General features: G+C 51.7%; 1 protein-coding gene across 2 annotated transcripts in view; it reads left to right on the forward strand.

The window, feature by feature from the left end:
* The window catches only part of SLC39A11 (solute carrier family 39 member 11), a 76,249-nt gene that overhangs the window by 17,282 nt on the left and 38,585 nt on the right, over positions 1-20,382 (forward strand). The window contains exon 5 of one of the 2 annotated variants that reach the window (XM_062616908.1): positions 4,507-4,651. In XM_062616908.1, coding sequence (XP_062472892.1) covers positions 4,507-4,651 — 145 coding nt within the window. The remainder of the gene's footprint in view (positions 1-4,506; positions 4,652-20,382) is intronic. The other variant, XM_062616909.1, reaches the window with a different exon arrangement.

The raw sequence follows: 20,382 nt of genomic DNA on the forward strand, positions 1-20,382 counted from the left end.
GCTCATCTTTTCCGTTTGTGGGGTTGGGGTTACTCTGGCAGCTGGAGCTGTTGTGGTCCAGGCTGTGCTGGGTGTCCCCAGCTTTATTCCCAATTTATAGGGATGCCTTTTGTTGGATCAAAGGGGTCTGGGTGCTGCTGGTGAGACCCAGTTGTAGACTGGGCTTGGGGCTAAAACAAGGGAGATTTGCTGTGTCCCAGAGCTGTGCATCAGATGCAACTCATCATAAATATGACTGCACCCACTTCAGTGGTGAGAAGAGCTCATTTTTATTGTGTGGAGTATTTAAGGTTGCACTTGAGCTGTTGATCTTAGTGTTTTGAGTGGGGGGATGTCCGTGATCATGGCTTTGAGAGGAGCTGCCATTCAAGTCCTGCTGAATCCTTCCCTTAACCCATCAATATGTGCCAGGTCAATATTGACCAAAGTCGTGCTGGTTTTATCCCAGAAGAGCCTGGGAGATGCATTGGTTTAGAATCCCAACCTGGTTTGGGTTGGGTTGGAAGGGACCTTAAAGCTCCTCCAGCTCCAACCCCTGCCATGGGCAGGGACACCTTCCACTAGAGCAGCTTGCTCCAAGCTGACACTGCCAGGGATGGGGCAGTTCTCAGGGATGCTGTGCTGGGAGCATGGTGGGATGCTCTGTGGCATCCTGGATTCTTGCAGCACCCCTCACTGTGGCCTTTAAACCCCATCCCGGTCACATCCTCACCTGCCCAGCTCTGTGCTCCAGGGACTTTGGGAGCTGAGGTCTCAAGAGATGACACCAAGGGGTACCGAGGGAGCATGGGGTGCCTCACCATCGCTTGCTCCTTCCTCAGCTCTCAGGGGGTTACAAACAAGTGCTGCAGGCACGGGGATATGGAACCAGCACGGAGCTTCGCTTGGGAGCATCCAGCCTTTGATATATTGCTTCACATAACCAAATACCAGCCTGCTGCTTTACATGCAAGTGGGCTCTCTGATAACAGTGCTTTCTAAGGGAGCTCCCTTCCTATGTCACATTTGGAACATAAACCTGGTTTTCTGCTTCAGAAGAGCCAGGGACTCGCTGCTTTGTTGCTGCCCAGCCTTTGCCTCCATCCCCAGAGACCCTGGGCTCTGTAGATGTGCAGAAGCAGTGGAGCTGATGCACAGCTCCCCAGGGTATAGGGGGCTGCAGAGACCTGCTGGGTCCATCCCTGTGGGCTGGGGACCTGTAGCATCTCCCCTTCCCCTCCCTGCCCTCCGCACCCTGCTCTTTGTCTCACTGCTTTCTGGTGTCTGATCTGTTATCACTGTGTCTCCTTCAGGAAGTGTGAAATGGGAGCCGCTGGGCACCATCCGAGCACAACTTGTTATTGCCTGTTATTGTCTCCGTGTTAGCTCCTGGACAAGTTAGGAACATTTGCTATTTCTTTTTTAATAAGGTAGTTGGATTTATTCCATTTCTCTTCCCTGTCGAGGTGCTTTCTGCCGTTAATTGATGCATTATGGTCTTTGTTTCCTTGGGCTATGTGGAGCCTGATTGCTGGGTTAGAGCCAGTATGATATTGCATGGGTAGAGCAGCATCACCAACCATCCCAGACAAGCAGCACCTCCAGATTTGGTACCAAGTGATCTACCCAAAATCAGACCAGCAACTTTTGTCACCTCTATTAATTAAATTATTCCCCATCCCTGGTCAGGTGGGGAAGAACAGATTGTTTCTCAAAGGCCTCACTCACTCTTCATTTCTTTCTTAGCAACTTGTGCGAGGGGCAGGATGCAACCCCAAATCCTTGCTTAATCTGAAACCAAGCAGCTGTCTGACCCCTTTGCCCTGCAATACCAGGGTGCTACTGTCGATACCAGGGTGATGGCCACATTGCTTGGAGAGGGACGTGTTTCCACACGGATTAGCTCGGGACTGCTGCAGCTTTTGGGTAACAAAAGCAGGATCAGGCTCTCTGCAGAGATTTCCTCTGTTTCCTTGTCTGTTTTCACACACGGGGCTGTGACAATCTAATGACCTTTCCCTTGTAGCTCCGCGAGCGGAGGCGAGTGCAGTGGGGACTCCCGCATCCCAGAATGGGTTTCCTCCCAGATCTTCCCGTCCGAGCCTCTCATTGCAGCTCGCTTTTTGAAGCCCTTGTGGTTATTTCAGTTAATGCTAATTACTGGCATGAACTAATTAACGTGGGTTGACTTTCCTCTTCTCTTCCTAATGCTTCTTTAACCCACTGCCACATTCCAATTAGGGGCCTCATGCAGCGGCTGGGCTGGAATGAGTCAGAGCAATCACAGTTGGATTGAAGCGTGTGCTTTACTGAAGGTCACCAATATTTCCCCATATTCCTGGTGGTGTATATCCCTGCCTGCAACAGGAGGTGACCTGACCTTACATTAAGCATCTGAAATGTCTTCAAGTTTGCCTCCGTTTCACTGCAAGCAGATTTGTGGGTACCGCATCCATAGGTACTGGATGTGCTGGGAATGGTGGCACAGCAAACAGCCACGGGAGGCTCCTCATCAGGGCTGCAGACCTCAAGGGAAGTGGCCTTGACCTCTTTAGGGACCTTGCTTGTTTGCATCTATGGAGATGGCAATGGAGATTGGATGCTGAATGGAAAGTTACCTGCCTGCTCCTGCTTGTACAAGGGATTTCTTTCCCCTTTGGTTGAGTTATTGTAACTTCCAGAGTCCTGCGGGCTCTGGCTGTGCTCTGGGCTTGCTTCTCTGCCTGACAAGACCCATTTGAGTCTTTGGGCTGGGGAAAAGCTGTAGGTCTGGTGGTGATAAAGCCTGCAAAGCTGCTGTTGCAGTGATTGTAGCTCCTTTAACAAGGGCCATGGGGAAGGAGCCTTCTGCTCCATGAAACCTGGTGTTTCCCATCTCTGAGGTGAGAGCGATGGCAAGCAGGAGGCAGCCAGCTGCGAGAGCAGGGCTGGAGAGCCCCATGCAATGCTTGCAAATCAGTTTCCATTCTCAGTCTCTTCCTGCTTTATTAAAGTCAGGTCACGATGCTGAAGTTCCCCTCTTTGCTCTCTGTGTCATCCAGCTTTTGCTGGAAAACTGCCTGCTCCTCCAGCTGCTGCTGGGGATGGAAGGTGCGGAGCTGCTGGTGTCTGCTATGAGCTGGCACAGTGGGGCCGTGTGGGTCTCCCCCCTCCCAGAGGGGTTTGAACCGAGCACCTCACCCGTGCACCTTGTAATTGCTGGGTGAAGGGAGGTGAAAGCACCTGATTAAACTGCAATAGAGAGCAGATAGCAAATATGTGATGAGTATTAATAGTACCGGTCAGCCTATATTATGCAAATGAGGGGAGAGTAGAAGATTTAGTTATTCATCTTTAACCTTTACTTTTGTTTAATGTGACCTTACCCATCAAGTCTCTCATTACTGTCTCTGCCTGTTCCATGTATGTTCATTTATTCTGCTGCCATCAGTCCACCAGCTAAGCCTGTGTTCCTGTGCAGCCTGGACATCCTTCCCTGGGGATGCTCACAAGGGATGGGTCCCAGTCCTATGAGGACACAGGGACTTGAGGACCTGCTCCCTGTGTTTTGGCCAGGTTGTACAGCCACCTCCATGGACACACTTCCTTCTCTTAGCTGTGTGGTTATGTCTCTATTTCCTACCAGTTTTATAGCTCTCTCTGGGTGGGATGGAGCAGCCTTGGGGTGTCCGCAAGGACATTCGACCTTCCTCTGCGTGTCCAGCACCATGGGGAAAAGGCCATGGTATCTGCCAGGCTTTCTTTGGCTGATGCAGATAAAGTCTCTGGCACATCCTTGTGTTGTGACTGGTTTTCACGAGCCACATCCAGGTTGGCAGGAATCACTCATGGGTACAATGCGGTCTGTTTGCCACAGGGTGTCTGCTTGAATTCCCTGCAGACTTCATGCAGAGCAGGACGCTGTTGGTTTTGGCTGTCCTTCTCTGCTTTCTGGAGCCTATAAATGGTGTAGAAATAGGTTCCAAGCGAGCCTGAAGTTTCATCAGGCCGTCTGGATGAGTCCCACTGCACTCACACTGGGTGGTTATGAACGTGGTGTCTCAGCTGATGCTCAGATGGGTTCAGTTTTGAACAAACCTTTTCCCTGGAGAACTCCATCCAAGCTGAAGTAACAGGTACCCTGCTGCAAACTCAACTTTGGCAGAGGTCAGCCCAGCAGCTCAACCCTCCGAGCTGCTCGTGAATGTCTCTCCTTGCCTGCTGGTCTCCTTCGTGTTGACTTTGGAGTTGCGTTCATGGAATTGCATTTCTTGTTGTTAATGCACGTGAATTTTGGCTTTCTCTCTTTAGCCCTGTACTTCTTGGCTCCTCCTAACCCTGTTCTTGATGCTTCTGCTGGAAATGAACATTGAGCTAACAATTTGGATAGAAAGAGGGGACCCCAAAGCCCCCTCTCCGTGCAGCTGTGCCACGTGCCCTGATTGGCTTCCCAGTACACGGATGCCAGAGCAGTTCCTGAGGATGGTGCTGGGAAAAGGTTGATGGGGATACGTGGGGAAACCCTTGACCTTCTCTCTTGCCTTGCAGGGTTTCAGCGGGCCTCCACACGCAGCGTTTGCCATGAGCTTCGACCAGCGAGTGATGAAGGAAAAGTATGAGCATGAACCTGCCCGTCAGCCGGCCTACGAGAGCGAGTTGTCCATCCGGATAGGTAGAGCTGGGCTCCATCCAGGCAAGCATCCTGTCATATACCAGCTGCAGAGCGTACGGGGGAAACACCCCGGTTACACTGGCACCTAGGCTGTCACGTATGTGATTGAAATGAGATTGGGTCTGACATGTGCATGCAGAGCGCACCTTCTCTTCCCTCTCTGGATCTCTCTGCTGGCTCCGATTCCAAGAATCATTACTTCTGTTTCTCCTTCAGTTCTCAAAACCACTTGCACGTCTGTCTGTGCCCATGAATTATTGATAATTAGCTGTCTCATCCACTGGGGAAAGGAACTCATCAGCTTAGCTGGAGAGAAGTGGATTTCCAGCGTGGGTGCAGCTAGTGCTAGCCGCCTGCCCTCGCCAAATTACACCGCGTTGAAGGTGCCCCATGGCAGTGACCCTTGGTGGCCCTCCCTAATTACAGGCTGGGGCTGGCATTCGTGCTGTCACTCCTTGGTTTGGAGGTTAATGGAATTGTAGCTGCTGAAGTGTGGAAGAAATTGTCTCGTTGGCAGCCGTTCCATCCTTTAAGGAAGGAACTTCTGAGTCAAAGTCATGGAACCTCATCTGGCTCCTCCGGCCCCTGGCGTGTATGTGGGACGGTGGTGGCCATCCTGCCTGCGTGAGGATACATCCTCTGAGGCACCACAACTTTCTTTTCCTCTTGTTTAACAGCAGCTTTTCAGCTGACAAATGTAATTGAGTGAATTAGTCCTATTGCTTTATCTTGGTTGGAAAGTGAAATAGTGGTTTACGGTATCTTGAGTGCAGCTGGGAGCAGATCAAGATGAAGAACCGATCCTTCTTTTTGCTGCCCTCTTAAATCAGGTTGTAATTTAACCACGTTGCTTAATTGCACATCTCATGAAGTGTTCCAAATCCATGGGATTTTTCAGGATTTTAAATACCAGCTTGGATTTTTCCAATGGGATGGAAGAAAGTTTTGTGCTGGACTCAGTGGGCTTTGCATCCTTGGAGTCTTTGAGCTCCTGGGGCAAGTGCAAGCTCAAAGGCTGCTCCAGCCCTGCAGGCTCTAAGGCTGTTGTAAGGTTTGTGGTGGTTTTGTAAGGTGGAAACTTTCCGTCCCAGGTACAGTTCAATTTTGTTCTTCAAGATCAAGCTCAGAAGCAGGCAGCCCTGCGCTTGTCAGGGACGTCAGCTGCTGGGCTTTCTGTTTTCATCTGCTCTTAGGTGCAGACAATAACAGTGCAAATGGTTTTGAGAATAGGGAATCTCCATCAGACTTGGTTGTTTTCCCTCTCTCTGGGGCAGTGCTATTAAGGATCCACAATACAGAGATTCTTTTATTGCCTCTTGCTATCGTTTTGTTGCTCACTGCAAATGAACTGGGTGCTTTCACAAAGCCACCTCAAAGCCTTCCAAGCAAGCAGCTTGCCCCAGCGCTGGGGCTGCTTGGCTGTGCTCTGGGAGCAAAACGGGTGTTTGCAAAGTCTAACGGGTGGGAAGTGGAATGTTGCAGACTTAATCACAGCTGAATCATTGACCCTTCCCTCGCATCTCGAGGTTTTAAAACCACTAAAGCTGGGAAAAGAGAGATCCCTCCCAGAGCGCGCCGCTGCCTCGGCTTGCATTGTCTGGGGATGGTGGCGAGGAGCTGGGATGGAGATGGCTGGGAGTGGGAAAGCGTGCATCTCTCCAGGGCCCTGTGTGTCTGAGGTGCAAACACTGGGTTAACGTGGCTATAGGAGAGGCTGGGAGCAGAAATGATGAGGTGTTCACGTGTGTGGTGGGATCCATGTAGCCGCGCTAAGCAAGGGAGGAGATTGCTTTTAGACCTGTGGCAAAGGAGATGGGGGACATGCAGTAGTAGCTGGCTGCCTCGTGTAAGGCACGTGTATCCATGTGAACTGGAGCATGGGTGGATTTGGTATGAATTGCAGTGAAAAGGCTGTGTCTAGACTTGGTATTTGACAAGTGGAATAATCACTAGGCTTTAATTACTACAAACGAAAGAGAATCCAGCCTTGTCTCTAGTACGTCTGAGTAGGAAAGGGATGTAAGCTGTGTTTCTCTGCCTCCCTTGGAGCAGGTTGGGATAAAGCTAAGGAGGGTTTGTTCATCCCTCTGGGTGCAGGTGAAGCCCTTTCTCATGCTCTGGAGGGAGCTGGCGGGCTCTCCTGCTCCCTAGACCTCCCCACTGCAGCCCATGGCTCGGAGCAGCTCATCCTCCTGGAGCCTGAGGCACTAAACCCAGGGGAAATGGCTTTGTCAGGGTCACCGCAGGCTGCGGGACTGGGAGGCCAGGTTTGACCCCTTAGATCATAGCTCCGTGCGTGGTGTTCTCGGGTAGTTCTCAGAAAGGATTTACATTCAACATCCCACCTTGAAACCTGAGCTGTGACTCACGCTCCCAGGAGCTGTGTATTGAACAGCGAGGCATGTTGATTCTTTATCGTGTCCTGGTGCCAAGTGATTCACGTCGCTCCAAATCAGATCATGGAGCGGAGTGGGAGGGCAGTGATATTCCCCAGCAGCCTCCTCCACTCTCTTTAACATCCTCACCCCTCTACTGCAGGTGGGAGATCTTGTGTTCAAGGAGATGCTTTCTAGGTGTGCCGGGGCAGAGGGGCTCACAGCAACGTGGCTGTAAAGTACCAAGTATCATTTTGGTACCCAGCTGGGAGCATCCTCGATGGTCAGCACAGTTCTGGTCTTGGGGGGTTAAAAGCAATAGAATCTGAGCTGGCTGCTGACCCAAAGAGCAAATAAATGTCTATTGAAGTACCTGGTTAACCAGCAGCATCTCTGCTCGCTCGTTGTCCATGCCAGACACACGGATGTCTGTGCCGAGGGGATGCGATCAGCTTCTGACATCGTGCTGCCGATGCTCTTAACTCCCTAACTTTGTTAGAGGGAATCGGGGCTCGCTTTAATGACTTGATTGACTTTTGGTGGGCTGTGATTTAGGAAGTGGTACCCTGGCATTCCTGCGTGGATGTTCTGTCAGTAAATCCAGATGGATTTACTAATTGGAAAGAGGCGTTTGAAGTAGTGTCCTTTTAAGAAAGGAAATTTCATTTCTTTTGTTAAGCGAGCCCTGGGGTTTGGGGGCACTGTAGAGAAAGCTCATTGTATTCAATTAGTACTTTTTCCCTTCAATTTGAGCTGCTTCATCAAATCGGCTGCAGAGGTTTTAGGCAGTGTTTTGGCTGGGTAAGCCCTGGAGCAGGAGGTGGTGGGTTGGGGACTCCTGCAGCACTCCCCAGGACCTGCTGGGCCCATCTCAGCGGCACCACCCAGGCTCTGCTCTATTTTTCTCCCTCCTTCCAGAGGCTGTCATAATATTTTCCCCCATTTTTGCTTTATGTTCCCCTTCCAAGGCAGTTATCGTGCACCAGGGCTGCTGGAGCAGACTGCACGCAGGGAGAAGCAGACCCTGCTCACGTAGCATCTCTTTCATCAGCGCCCAGGCAGTTCAAGTCCTGTAGTAAACCCCTGATGAAAGGGAGAAAGGGAGCTGGGGAGATAAGAAGCCAAACCCCTTAGGGACTGGTACAAAGAGAGGCTGTGAGCTGGGCTGTAGGATTGGTACTGATGCTGCGTATGGTTTGCTTCTGTCTCTGGTTGTGTTCCTGCAGCCAGGAAATTCACCTTTTGCCCTGTTACTGCTGGTATATTGGCTGCTTCCAGAAAGTCCAGCTTTGTCCCAGCTTTTCAGGCTGCCCTGATCCGTGTCCGTCCCACTGTGCCAAAGAAAAAGCTCCATAGGAATGGCCGGCTCCCATCATAAGAGCATGAGTGGTTTGCTGATGCTTGCCCTATGGATTTTCTCCTTGTTCCCTCCTTCCCTGGGCAGAAGCAGATGTTGTGAAGGAGGGATGATGCATAAAACCTCTCCAGCCATGAAACCCATCATGATTCATGAGGGTAGTTCATCTGGAGCCTTGCGTGTGCATCCAGAAGGTTCATTAAGTCATTGCACCTCCTGTAACAAGAGGCTGCTTCTGCAAAATGGGATGTTCATCAGGTTCAGATGGTTCCAGCTGTATTTGTTATAACATTGACACGTTCACAACATGCTTGGTCCAGAAAACTGCTGCTTTCAAAAGACACCAATTCATTTTGAGTTTTAATAGCCAGCCTCAATGATGAACACCTCTGGCAATGTCTGTCTTGATTTAAAACATCCTAATGCCCCTTTCTGGAGTGTTTCAAATGGTTATTGACCATCTTGTCAGGCTGGGTTCTGTGCTTGGGTTTTATAGTCACAACTAAATGGGGATTTATATACACAGAGCTTCAGGAATAATAAAACTGGAGCACATAATCCCTCATCAGCTGATGAAATCCCTTGTTCACAGGTAGGGCTGTACCCCCCTTATTCTGATCACAGCTTTACTCCTTGGAGGAGCCATTTTGACTTTACAGGGCTCAATGGAGCCCGGTGGTTTGTTCTGCTTTGCTCTTGGTTGGGGTTGTCACTGGGAGTAGATGTTTCTTTCTTCTGCTTTCCAAGAGTTATCCTGGTTATCTTTGCAGGACTCTGCTGCACTCCTACACTTACTTACACGGCCTGCAGTAAATAACCCACCCAGTTCAGCAGGTTCCAATGGGTATAAGTCATGAAGATTTCATGCTCTGACCAGCCTGATCCCTCAGGAAATGTCAGCCTGACCCACGAGGAGAGAGCCCTGCCTTAGTGTGACCCACGCCGTGCCAGTGCTGACCTTCTCCATCTCCCAAGGCTCTCGAGATGGGGATCTGTGTGTTGCGTGTCCCATCTGTTTTCCATTGCTCATTTCCACCTAGCTGGGGGAGCAGAGCCTCTTTTCACACGTTGTGGTGCTTACATGATTGCTAATAGGGAGGAGGAGGAGGAGAACCGGGCTGCAGCAGCACCAGCAAAACAACTTCCGAGTGCCTTGGCTGGGTTTGATTTCAAGGTTCTCTTGAGTTAGCAGTGGGTCTACAAAGAGTTCAGCTGCCCTTTGAAGAGGAGGAGAGCTCCTGAGTTCGAGTTGGGAGTAACTTTCAAAGCAGGGTTGTCAGACCCTTCAAAGAGAAGCCTTGAGCTGGAAGGATGACAGTGGTGGAGCCCCTTGGACTGAGCCTGGCACATTTGGTTCCTTTATCCTTTGCTTTGTTCTCAGTTGAACAGTGCTATGACGAGTGTGAGAGCTGCTGCTTTATCTGCCTGCAGAGACAGGAGCTGCCTCCACACTTGCTGCTTTCACGACCACTTGGACAGGGAGACAATGTCCCCTCTGCAGATGACATCTCAAATGTGCTCTTGGCATCTCGGTCTGCTTCCTGCAAGTGTTCTCTTTCATGGCTTCTCATTAACGGGTCTGTCTTTCCTGGGCTTCATCCAGCGGGTCCTCCTGAATGAAACACCAGAAGGGCTTAGCCACAGGCTTCTCTCTTGAATTCTGTTGAGCTGTTAGAGCTCCAGAGGAGTCACAGCCTCATTCCCATCACTGTCGTTTCAAGATGTCCCTTCAGGGGGACCTGTGGGTGGCATTTCAGCTTTCCAAGGGAGCTGGTGTGGGTGGAAGAGGCCAGCAGCTTGCTGTGGGTTTGGTGTACACCAGTGGTGGTGGCGTTGTTGGAGGATCAAGTTGTGCCCTGCAGGCACTGCGGTGGAGGATGCGCTCTGCAGCAATGCCTCGTGCTGGAAGAGCTTTGGTCTTTGAGGTGGCTTTTCCTGTAAGCCTCTTAATCCTGCCTGAATCCACACAGGCACAGATTTAACAGCATGAGGATGTGGTTTTCCTGCTCTGCTGTTTGCTGTAGGGTCTGCTCGGGTCTCTTGCCTATAAAGATGAAGTTAGCAAGCAAAGAAGGCTGGGTGGGTGTAAGGTTCCTCATCTGAAGTGCTTGGTGGCAGATGAGCAGTGTCTTCATGCCTGCTGGTGCAGGAGGACCAGCTCTTGGGGGGACTTCTCAGCATCACCCATGGATGCTGGGGAGCAGGGATGCAGGTAGCATCATTGGTACATGCACCGGCTGCTCCGCTCTGTGCTCCTTTTATTTCAGGGTAATTTGTTAATCTATGATGAGGCTTATTAAAGTCTGTTGAGTGACGTGCTGGTTGGGACCCACGCTCTGAAATCAGGTCTATCAGTAAGCGGGGAAGCTGCCGGGAGGCTTTCGGTGCTGCCTGGGCCATTAATCAGGGGAGTCATTTCCCCAATTGAGCTTCGTTAACTCGGTGCAATATTATCAAGGAGCTTTAATTTCCTGGCTACACCTGACAAGCTGTTAAGTCTTTTTAATTCTGCAGCTGTATAAAACAGGCTCCTCAGGGGCTCATTTCCAGCCTCAGCCTGTGGATGCACTGCTGGGCTCGGTGCCATGGGGCAGGGGTCACGCCAGTGTGTGCACACGTGTGTGCAAGGGGAGTTAGTCCTCTAGAAGTAACTTTCCTGACACAGCGAGGTAATAGGGCATTAAAACATCTGCTTTAACGGAGCATCTCTGGGGACCTGCGTTGCATCAAACCCATGGCTTGGTGTGCTTGTCCTGTGGCTTGGGGACTGGCTGGAGGCTTGAAATCCTCTCTGAGCCCAGCTCCAGGCTGGAAGGGGGTTAGCACGAGTGAAACTTGGGAGAAACACCACCCTGATGCAGCTGCGTTCAGCAAAGCCTTAAATTCCAAGGTTTATTAAACTGAACTAACAATCAGTATCATTGCCTCTCGGGTGGAGGTTGTTCTGGCCTCATTCAATAAGCACAGTAATTCATTTATTTCCTAGCTATGGTTCTTTAGTTGAATGGGGATGGGAATCAGTTTTAGTCACCCTGAGGATGTTTTGGAGGAGTGAAATGAAAATCTGGAGCTCTAGCAGTCACTCTGCATTACGACAGCAGTATTAGGTGAGGAGCAATGCCAGGGCACGTAGCATGAAGCGAAGGAAGGCCGTCACCATTGCTTTGAAGGAAAGGGAATAAACTCCATTAAAAGATAAAACCAGGGCTATTCCCCACATTCAAACTGAAACAAGTGTTTTAAGGATAATGAAGTGTGTAAAAAGCTGTAGCCCAGCTGTGTCTTTGGGCTTCAAGAGTGGAAAGGTGTTTGTGATGGATGGGCCAGGGCTTGGAGAGTCCCCAGATGGAGCTGGGGAGGGCAATGAAGTTATCCTCAGCTCCAGTGTGTCTGTTCAGAGCAGCTTGACCACGTTATGGAGACAGATTGGGATCTATTCAGGTAGCAGCCTGGCCGCTTTGGGGTTTTTAACTGGTGCCTGGTGGTGCTTGGGGCGTGCTGGGAGCATCCCAACTCTGCTTCTGCTTTGAGCCACCTCTGAGCAAGCACAAACCTCCTCAGCAAAGCTGCAGCTATTCTCTGCGTGCATAGGGGGGCACGGGGGGGGGCACCATAAACTGCATTTTATCCCCTAAAACCATGAAGCTCTTGTGCAGAGTTTTCTGTCTTTGCACCAATGGTTCCGGAGCTGCTCAGAGGTGGCAGAAGTTCGGCAGCGCCCGCTCTTCGGGTGCTCAAAGGCATTTGTGATGCTCAGCCTGTGCTCTGGAAAGCTGGGTGAATGAAGGCTTTGGTCATGTGTGTGATTCGGAGGTGGTGGGTTTGGGGCTGGAGCTCTTGGTGAGGTTTCCTGCACCGCTGCTGCTGGAGGAGGCTTTTTTTCCTTCTGAAGGCAGCAGGTTCTCTCCCTAAGCGCTGCTCGGATGTGATTTGTGCTTTTGATTTCTTTCCCATCTGATTTCAATTGCAACACATTTTTGTTCCAGTTTGCTGTGTCCTGAGACACGTTCATGTCTGGGCCTCTCTTTTATCCTTTTCCACATGGTATATGGCACAGGATGATGGAATATGCCTTTTCACTAAAAATCGATGTTTTATATTCTACCTCCCACCAGGAAGCTTTCCCAGATACTCATATTGATTGTGCAGATAAAAGCCCTCTTTACACTCTAATTGCTCTTTAAATCGGTGGGGCGGGTGGGTTTACACTCTAGTTGCTCCTTAAACCAGTGTGGTGGTGGGTGCTGGGGGGATGCCGTGGGATGGAGCTGGTCCCTGAGCAAAGATGATGAGAAACACACCGAGCAGTGGTCATCTGAAGGGCATGGGTAATGCTTTGAAAGAATCTCTGCTGTTGGCCGGGTTACCTGGAACCGGGAGGTGCTGTGGTACAGCATCACCTCCGGGGTGGCTCCAGCACTAATGGTACTTTCCATGGTGTTTTCAGTGCATGCCAACAGGCTCCTGAGGGGACAGCTTGGCAGCAGGGATACAGTGCGATGGGAAATGGCAAACAGCTGGTGATGCTCCACAGCACCTTCCCGGGGTCCCTGTACCTGGAAGTGGCACTGGGCCGGTGGGTGCCTGCTCTGTCCCAATCCCTGGGGATACAGGAGGATGGATCCTGCCCACAGCCGTGTGGGATGGTGGTGTTGAGCCATAGAGTGTCTGATGCAGGAAGGAATTAGGGCTTCCCATCCGTGACTCAGGGGCACCGGGATCTGCCCCATCGCTCCCAACACTGGTGACTGTGGGTTCAAGCTGCTGCGTGGGGAACAGTGCTGGGGCCCCCCAGGCCAGGCTGTCTGCAGAGGTGGTGCCCAGGGTTGGAGCAGGAGATGCTGTGTGGCAACAGAGGGATTTTACATACTGGAAGGAGAAAGCTCTGCGAGGGGCAGAGGTAATGAGGGCTGCGCTCCTGCAGCTCCTGCCTCGCTCCGAGTCCCTGCTGCCTAATAAGACAGAAGCTGTGATTGAAGCTTTGTCAGTGCCTGGAGTTTTCCAATGGCTCTATTTAATATGAACTTTTCAGGATTTAAAGAGAGGGGGCTCCTGCTGGTGCTGTTCCCGAGAAGGGAACATGAACTGCAGAACACCCCCCCCTTCATCTGCCTGCCTCCTTGAACGGGAGAACAGCTTTGAAGCAGCTGCATCCCCTGCCTCCAATCTGCCTGCTGCTGCCTGCTGCATCCCAAGTCCACCCAGCGATGCCCAGGGGACTTGGTTGAAATGTGCTTTGTGACTGGGATGCAGGGAGGGGGATGCGAGCATGGGAGATGTGGGAGACCCTCACACAGGCCCGGGCTTGTCCACACACCAGTGATCCCAGTCTGTGTGGCTGCTGGGAGAGCTGCTGGATAAATAACCCCAATTAGGGAATATCTTTCTGCCTTTCACACAGGCACCACTGAAGTGAAATGACTTTTGGTTTCAAGCTGTGCCCGTGTAATGGGTTAGCTGCTTAGACATCCTGTCCATCACATAACGTCCCTCTCGGTGGGCTGTTGTCAATGAGGCTTTATTTCATCCCAATCCAGAGGCGAACAGCGTTCAGCCTGGCTGGGTGGGTTATTGTTGGGCTCGTGGTTGTTTTTCCCTTGCCTTGCTACTCAGCACAGAAATAGGCTGCTCCTGGCTCTGGAGTGGGATCCAGGGAAGCAGTGAAGAGGTGCTGTCCTCCCATTTGGAGGCTGCATAGGGAGTTACTTCATCTGGCTTTGGATGCAGAATAACTGCAGCGTATGAGCAGAGAGCTCAGATTGTGCTTTTCCTCCCTTATTTTCCTCGTAGGCGGTGGAAGCAGGAGGGTTGGTGGGACTGGAACAGCCCCAGCACCCAGAGCAGGAGCCAAGCCTGGCAGCTGCCTGCGAGGGAGGTGTGATGGGAACGTGCTCCCCCAGCATCCCCATTGCCTGGGATGGGCTGGGGTGGGGGGGGACCAAAGGCAGCGGGGCAGGACCCACTGCTGGGTGTGAACCATTGCAGCTGAGGCAGCAGCCAGGTTTGGTACTTGGCATCTTGGGCGCTCCACAAACAAGGCCTTTGTTTTTCCTTTATAAAGACCTGGCGCTGCCTCATCTGTATTTGTTATAAGCTTAAACTAAGTCTCTATTTTCTAAACTGGGTTATCTGCAAGTCCTAAAGCTCAAGCATATTCACTGCCATCTGTGTGTCTCTACCTAGCAGCAGAGTGCTTGCCCCAGGCCCTACTTTTGCCCTCCCGGTGCGAGCTGAGCGGGTGATGCCTCCCGTGGTACATGCTGCTCAATGAGAACCCTGGCCTCAGGGGCATCTGGAGAGAGGAAGCAAAGCTGAGATTGATTCTCTTCAAAGCCCCGAGATGTATCTGTGGCAGCAGATGGTGCGAACCGCCTTAAAGTCAGTATGAAATAGCACTGAATTCCCAATTACATAGAATGAAAGCAGTGCTTGCTTATTTATTTGTTTTCCTACCGGTCGTGGCTGTCCTCTTTGTAGAGGGGGCTCTGGCCATGGCGTGGTGCTTGCTTGCGAGCAGGTGATGGGATTTCACAGCATCCATAAGCAATGTTCAGCTTTAAAATAAGCAGTAAAGTGTTTGTTAGGCTTTTTCCACCCAGGAGTCCTTCTCCAGTGCGCAGATGGGGCTGTGCCCTGGTATCCCATCCCAGGGAGTGCAGTTAGTAGAGGGGGGTTTTTGAAGTTGTGTGTTGTTTTCCAAGGGGAGCTCGGCAGCATTCCCAAAGCCTGGAGAATGGCTGATTCAGATGAGCTCTTAGGCAGCAGCTCTTCCCTGTGAGGGTGCTGAGGTGCTGGCACAGGGTGCCCAGAGAAGCTGTGGCTGCCCCATCCCTGGCAGTGTTCAAGGCCAGGTTGGACACAAGGGCTTGGAGCATCCTGCTCTAGTGGAAGGGGTCCCTGCCCGTGGAAGGAGCCTCATTGCTGGGTGCGAGAGCCCTGTGGAGCATCCATCACTTCCTGCATTTGGTCAGGGTTTTGCTGGTTTGGTTCTGGGGTTGGTCCTTGGGGAAAGCAGGAGTGGCCCCAGGACAGTGCCTCTGTGTTAGACATCGGAGTCTCGCTGTGTGCGGGTCGGAAATGCCTTCAGCTGAAAGCAGGAGTTTGTGGGAGGCTCAGTGCTGCGGCTCTCCATTGAAAAGGCGGATAAGGGATGTGTAAAATAATCCTTTCTTGGAATACTAGCAGAAAAGGTAAGAAATGGGTGTTTTTTCCATGTATGTGTGTGCTGAATTCCCACGGGAGGAGAGCTTAGCGCGTTCTGCGGCTGAGTCATCCCACCCTGGGCTGAGAGAGATCGATTGGCTTCGGGTTCAAGGGAGAAAAAAGGAGCCCAGCTCCTTGACATTGATTCTTGAGAGGTATTTGCTGCCTTCCCCCTTATCCAGGTCTTTGCCCAGCCAAGGGCAGCCTGCAGCACACGGGCTCCTGTGGATCTCCTAAATGTTGAGGGCCAGGAGCATCCTCTCCGCTGCATCCCCAGCGGCTGCAGTGAGGAGCAGCGTGTTTCTGCTCAAGACATGAGTTTTCATTCCTGAGACAATCATCCCAGATCCATAAATCGGAATTTGTTGAAGGAAAAAAGCCCAGACCCTTGTTGCTGCTGAGGATGAATCCTCCCTTTCGCAAAGTAATGCTGCAGGTTGAGCCCTGGGTTTGCTTTTCTGGTTTTACCCCAAAGACTACCCAAAATAGGAGAATTGAAGTGTTTAGTAGTAGGCTACAAAGTGCTGTCAGACAGAAGGAAAAGCCTGGGATCCTTTCCTTAACGTGGGAAGGCATCTCCTGCTCTTCTGTCCGTTTCCTTCCCTTGCTGCAGCAGCCGGGTTTGAAACCTGCTTTGTTTGCACAGGCACTGCTGTAGGGGTGGAATTAGTTTCTGTGGATCGAGGGGGTAGTTTGTGTGTGCGATACCATCGGGATATCACACGCCGGAACGGCGAGCGTGGGATGATGGATTGTGCTCCTGGAAGCAGCCTGATGGTGTGGCTTTGCCAGGAGAGCAGGCAGGAATCCAATCTGCTTGTCCCTTTGGGGGGGAGCTGGGATTGATTTTGTACATTGGAGGGTTGAGAACAAAAGAGCACTTTTATTTTCCTCTGAAAGCCATTATTTATTCATTTTACTTTTCAGACTGTGGAAATAGCCCCTTTTCCCTTGTGTTGGGTCTGCCCGTGCGTGGCAGTGACCGATCCAGTGGGATCGCTGCCTTTCCCTCCCTCCGGGCTGTGTCTTGTGGGCGATAAGGATGGGAATCCCAGATGAGTCCCTATTCCAGAGCACATGTGAAGCTGCTGAACAGCAGATTCAGCCTGGGAGTGGGAAACTCTCTCTAGGAACTGGCTTGTGAGGAGCTGGTGTGTGCTGGGGAAGCATCGCCGGCTGCGGGTTACTGGTGGGAAGGGCAGGATCTGGTGCATGGCCCATTACAGAGGCTGCAGCTGGGCTCTGCACCCCCAGGTTTAGGTGCTGCTTGGGAATTTCTCCTCACTATGTCCGTGGAAGGGGATTAGAACTGGATGAGCTCTAAGGTCCCTTTCAACCCAAACCATCCCATGATCCTATGATATGCAGGTGTGTGCCAAGTGAGGATGATGCCAGAGCACCCCTGGCCTGGAGGCAGGGTTGGTTGGTTGCAGATGTGGTCCTGATGCGCTGGGATGTTGGTGGGACCTTGCAGTGACAGCGCTGAGCCCGTGGTCACGACCTCTGCACTGGGCTGCCTTGGGGCTGTGGGCCCCATCCTTCCAGTGCAGGAGAGCTGCCTGGTCCCTTAATAGCTCTTCATCAAAATCCGTTCTCTTTCTGAGGTTGTAATGAGATTGTGGTTCTGATCTTGTTCTTCCTTCCGAGATTCGCTGCCTCTCCTCTCACTCAGATCAGGAGCTGTCGCCTGCCAAGGATCCGAGAGCCGAACATAGCTCAACCCTCTGAAATGAAATGATTAAATTAACTCGGATGTGTAAGATTCCAGCAGAAAATGATTCAGCAACGCGCTTCATCTACTGGGAGCTCTGTAAGGAGATCTTGGAAGTTGGTGTGAATTGGTGTGCTTAAGAGGACCTGGTGCATGTAATTACGCTGAGCATCGCGCTGTCGCTCTCGCCCAAGAAATTAATCTTTAAACATGGCAGACGTGAAGCAGGGAGGGTTCTGGCATTCCTGCTGCCAGGAAGCAGTCTGTGCCGCTCAAGGAGCAGCACCTTGGCCTTGTGGTTACTGCGGCTTCCCACCATGTGCCTGGCTTGTGTCCCGTCACCTCTGTCGCGGTCATCGTCCTCCTCATCCCCATGGAAGCGGCTGCCCTGGCATTGATGTTGCTGCCATCAGGGAGCTGGGTGTTTGAGGATGAATCCCTGTGGCTCTGGAGGAATAGGGTGCTGGGTTAATGGATCCAGATGAGATTTCCAGAGGGTTGGTTTGTCTGGGCCAACTCTGGCCAACGCGTGCTGTTCCTTTCCTTCATCTCATTCCTCCAGCGCTTTCCCTTTGCATGAAGAGCTGCGTTAAGGATTCGTTTTCCCATACAAAAGTGCCCCCAAATGCACGCTAGCAGCAATTTGTAATGATGAGTGCTTTCCCAGGGAAATGTCCTGTTACATTCCTGGTGAATCCCAGGAATTACCTGGTTTCTTGGGCTGCTGGGGTTAGACGATGGCATGCGGAGGGCTGGAGCAGTGATTTCATGTGGTACTCGATGGATCACTGGAGCAGCAGGGGAGAAGTTCGTGAATTAGGATCAAGGTTTGGAGGGACAACGGTGATGCTTGAAAGTGGGGGGAGGCTGAGAAGGGAGCCAAGTGATGCAGGATCAGCAAGGATGCTCTGGGGCAATTGCTGGGGGCGTCACAAGGAGGTACCCAGGGTCCCAAGGGAGCAGCGGGGGAGTGCTGAAGACGTGCTGGGTCTCTTTTCAGGCCAGGTTGTTACTGGTGTGCTGTTTGAGCTGGGCTTTGGGCATCAGGCTCCACTCGCTTGGTAGCTGATGCTCTCTTTGGGGACGCACGGGTCAGGCTGGCGCGCTCCAGTGTCCTCCTGGCTCCAAACTTGAGACAGATCCCAGCAATAATCGCGTGTCTGAGAGCAAGTGGTAGTCAGTCATGCTGAATTAAACAACCTTTTATGAAAGCTCCTGTGCACGCTCGGATAAATGAAGGCGCCTAATAGACAGTGAGTCATGACACTCTATTTATCTTCCTTGCTGAAAGCCTGAGCAGATGCAGGGACCTCTTGTATCTGCCAGAAACGTTGGAAACCGAATTTGTTACGTACGGGGGGCTGTGGGGTGAGCTCGTGCCAACAGGCTGGGGCTGCAGTCACCATCGCGTGCAAAGGGGTGGCACGGGTGTCCTGCTTCCCTCCCTGCCACCAGCACCCAGGGGTGGGATCAGTGGCACTGGGCTGTGTGGGGCACCCGGAGCCTCGCCAGTGCTCTTCTAGCAGTAAATAAATTGCTATTTTTAAAAGTAAATCCTTATTTTGACCATAGTTGGGCAAGTCCAAGGAGCTCCTTTTTCGGCAGCTTTGTTCTGTGTGTGTGCAGACATTCCAGCAGCTGTATTCCCCCCACTTCGGGGACTCATTCCTTTAAAAAAAGAACCTTTTCCCTTGGTGGTTTTATTTCCAGCTCCGACGTGATCTGTGCTGTCAGAGCTGATCAGAGCTGATGAGTGCAACCCGGGATTCCTGCCTGCTTCCCTTTGCCCAGCTCGGAGCCTGCGGCACTCGCTGCCTCTCCCCGTACCTGTCTGTGGAGGGGATAACAGTTATCCCACCAGAGGTGCTGTGCTTAATTACCTACAGTAATTAAACCTCTTATGGAGGTGGTGGGTAAGAGCAGCGTGCCTGCATGGCAGCAGGGAGCAGATGCTCGCTAGCACCCATCTGCTTTTTAGCATCGAGGCCCTTTTGTGCTCTCTGGAATTCCTGCCACAGTGGCAAAAGGAGGGATGTGGAGGAGTTTAGGGCCAGGCCGGGTTGGATGGGGCTTGGAGCAAGCTGCTCTAGTGGAAGGTGGCCCTGCCCGTGGCAGGGGTTGGAGCTGGATGAGCTTTAAGCTCCCATCTCTATGTGTGCAAGGAATAACTTTGGTTGCTTGTCTGCACTATGGGTTGGGCACTCAGGGGATTAGTGGTTTCAGACTCCAGTGGTGCCAGTAATCCTTGAAAAGAGCCTTTCAAGAATGGAGAATATGAAGAGAGATAACGGTGGTGTCCTCAGAAGGCAGAGCTGTTGCTGTTCTGCATTACAATGCATGGTTGCTGCCAGGAGTGTGCATGTGTCTGGCTCCACTTCCTGAGGGCTGTTGATTTTGATGCAGTTTTACTGCTGGGGCTTCCTTATGGTCAAAAAATGATGGAAAATGAGAGGCTGGAGAGAAGGGAATGGCGTGTGAAGGGGTGAGCTGGGGAATGGTGCTGCCTGCCCTACTGCAGCCTTCACATGAAGGAGGGATGCTCATCACCGGAGTGGTCCTCCCTCTGCCCAGGTCCCTGCCTGGCTCTGGCTGATGGCACTGACTGAGCAGTGATGCCTGTGGTGTTCCAGCAAGAGGTGGAGTCCAGGATGGAATTTGCAGACCAGAAGTGCTGCTGGGACCTGTGTGCTGATAGGGATGAAGCCCAACTGCCACGGAGCGGTTGTTACATCTGCTCAGAGCTAATGGAGCATTGAGGGTTTATGGAGGTGAGCGGAGCAGGGAATGGGCTTGGGTTTGTAGAGTGAAGATGTTCGTAGCATCACGCTTGCAGTGGAGGAGAGCCTTTCTGTCAGGGGCTGGGTTTGACTATTGAGCCTTGGGGAATGTTAGACGTATTTTGAGTAACTTTGATTTATCTCAGGCACGAGGGGGGACAATTTAACATGCAATTATGTTCTGTACCTCGGGACAGGATGGCAGTGACTTGAGTTATTGTTTTCTTTAGCAAATCCTTCCTTCATTCCCTACCCCATCCCCAGCTAAAGGCTCACAACCGGCTTGCTCAGCCTTTTCTTGAGCAGCTATAACGCATAAAGCACGTTTC

Source organism: Pezoporus occidentalis, unplaced genomic scaffold (assembly GCF_034315485.1).
Source record: "Pezoporus occidentalis ecotype Australia unplaced genomic scaffold, CSIRO_AGI_Poc_V1 ctg190, whole genome shotgun sequence".
NCBI lineage: Eukaryota > Metazoa > Chordata > Aves > Psittaciformes > Psittacidae > Pezoporus > Pezoporus occidentalis.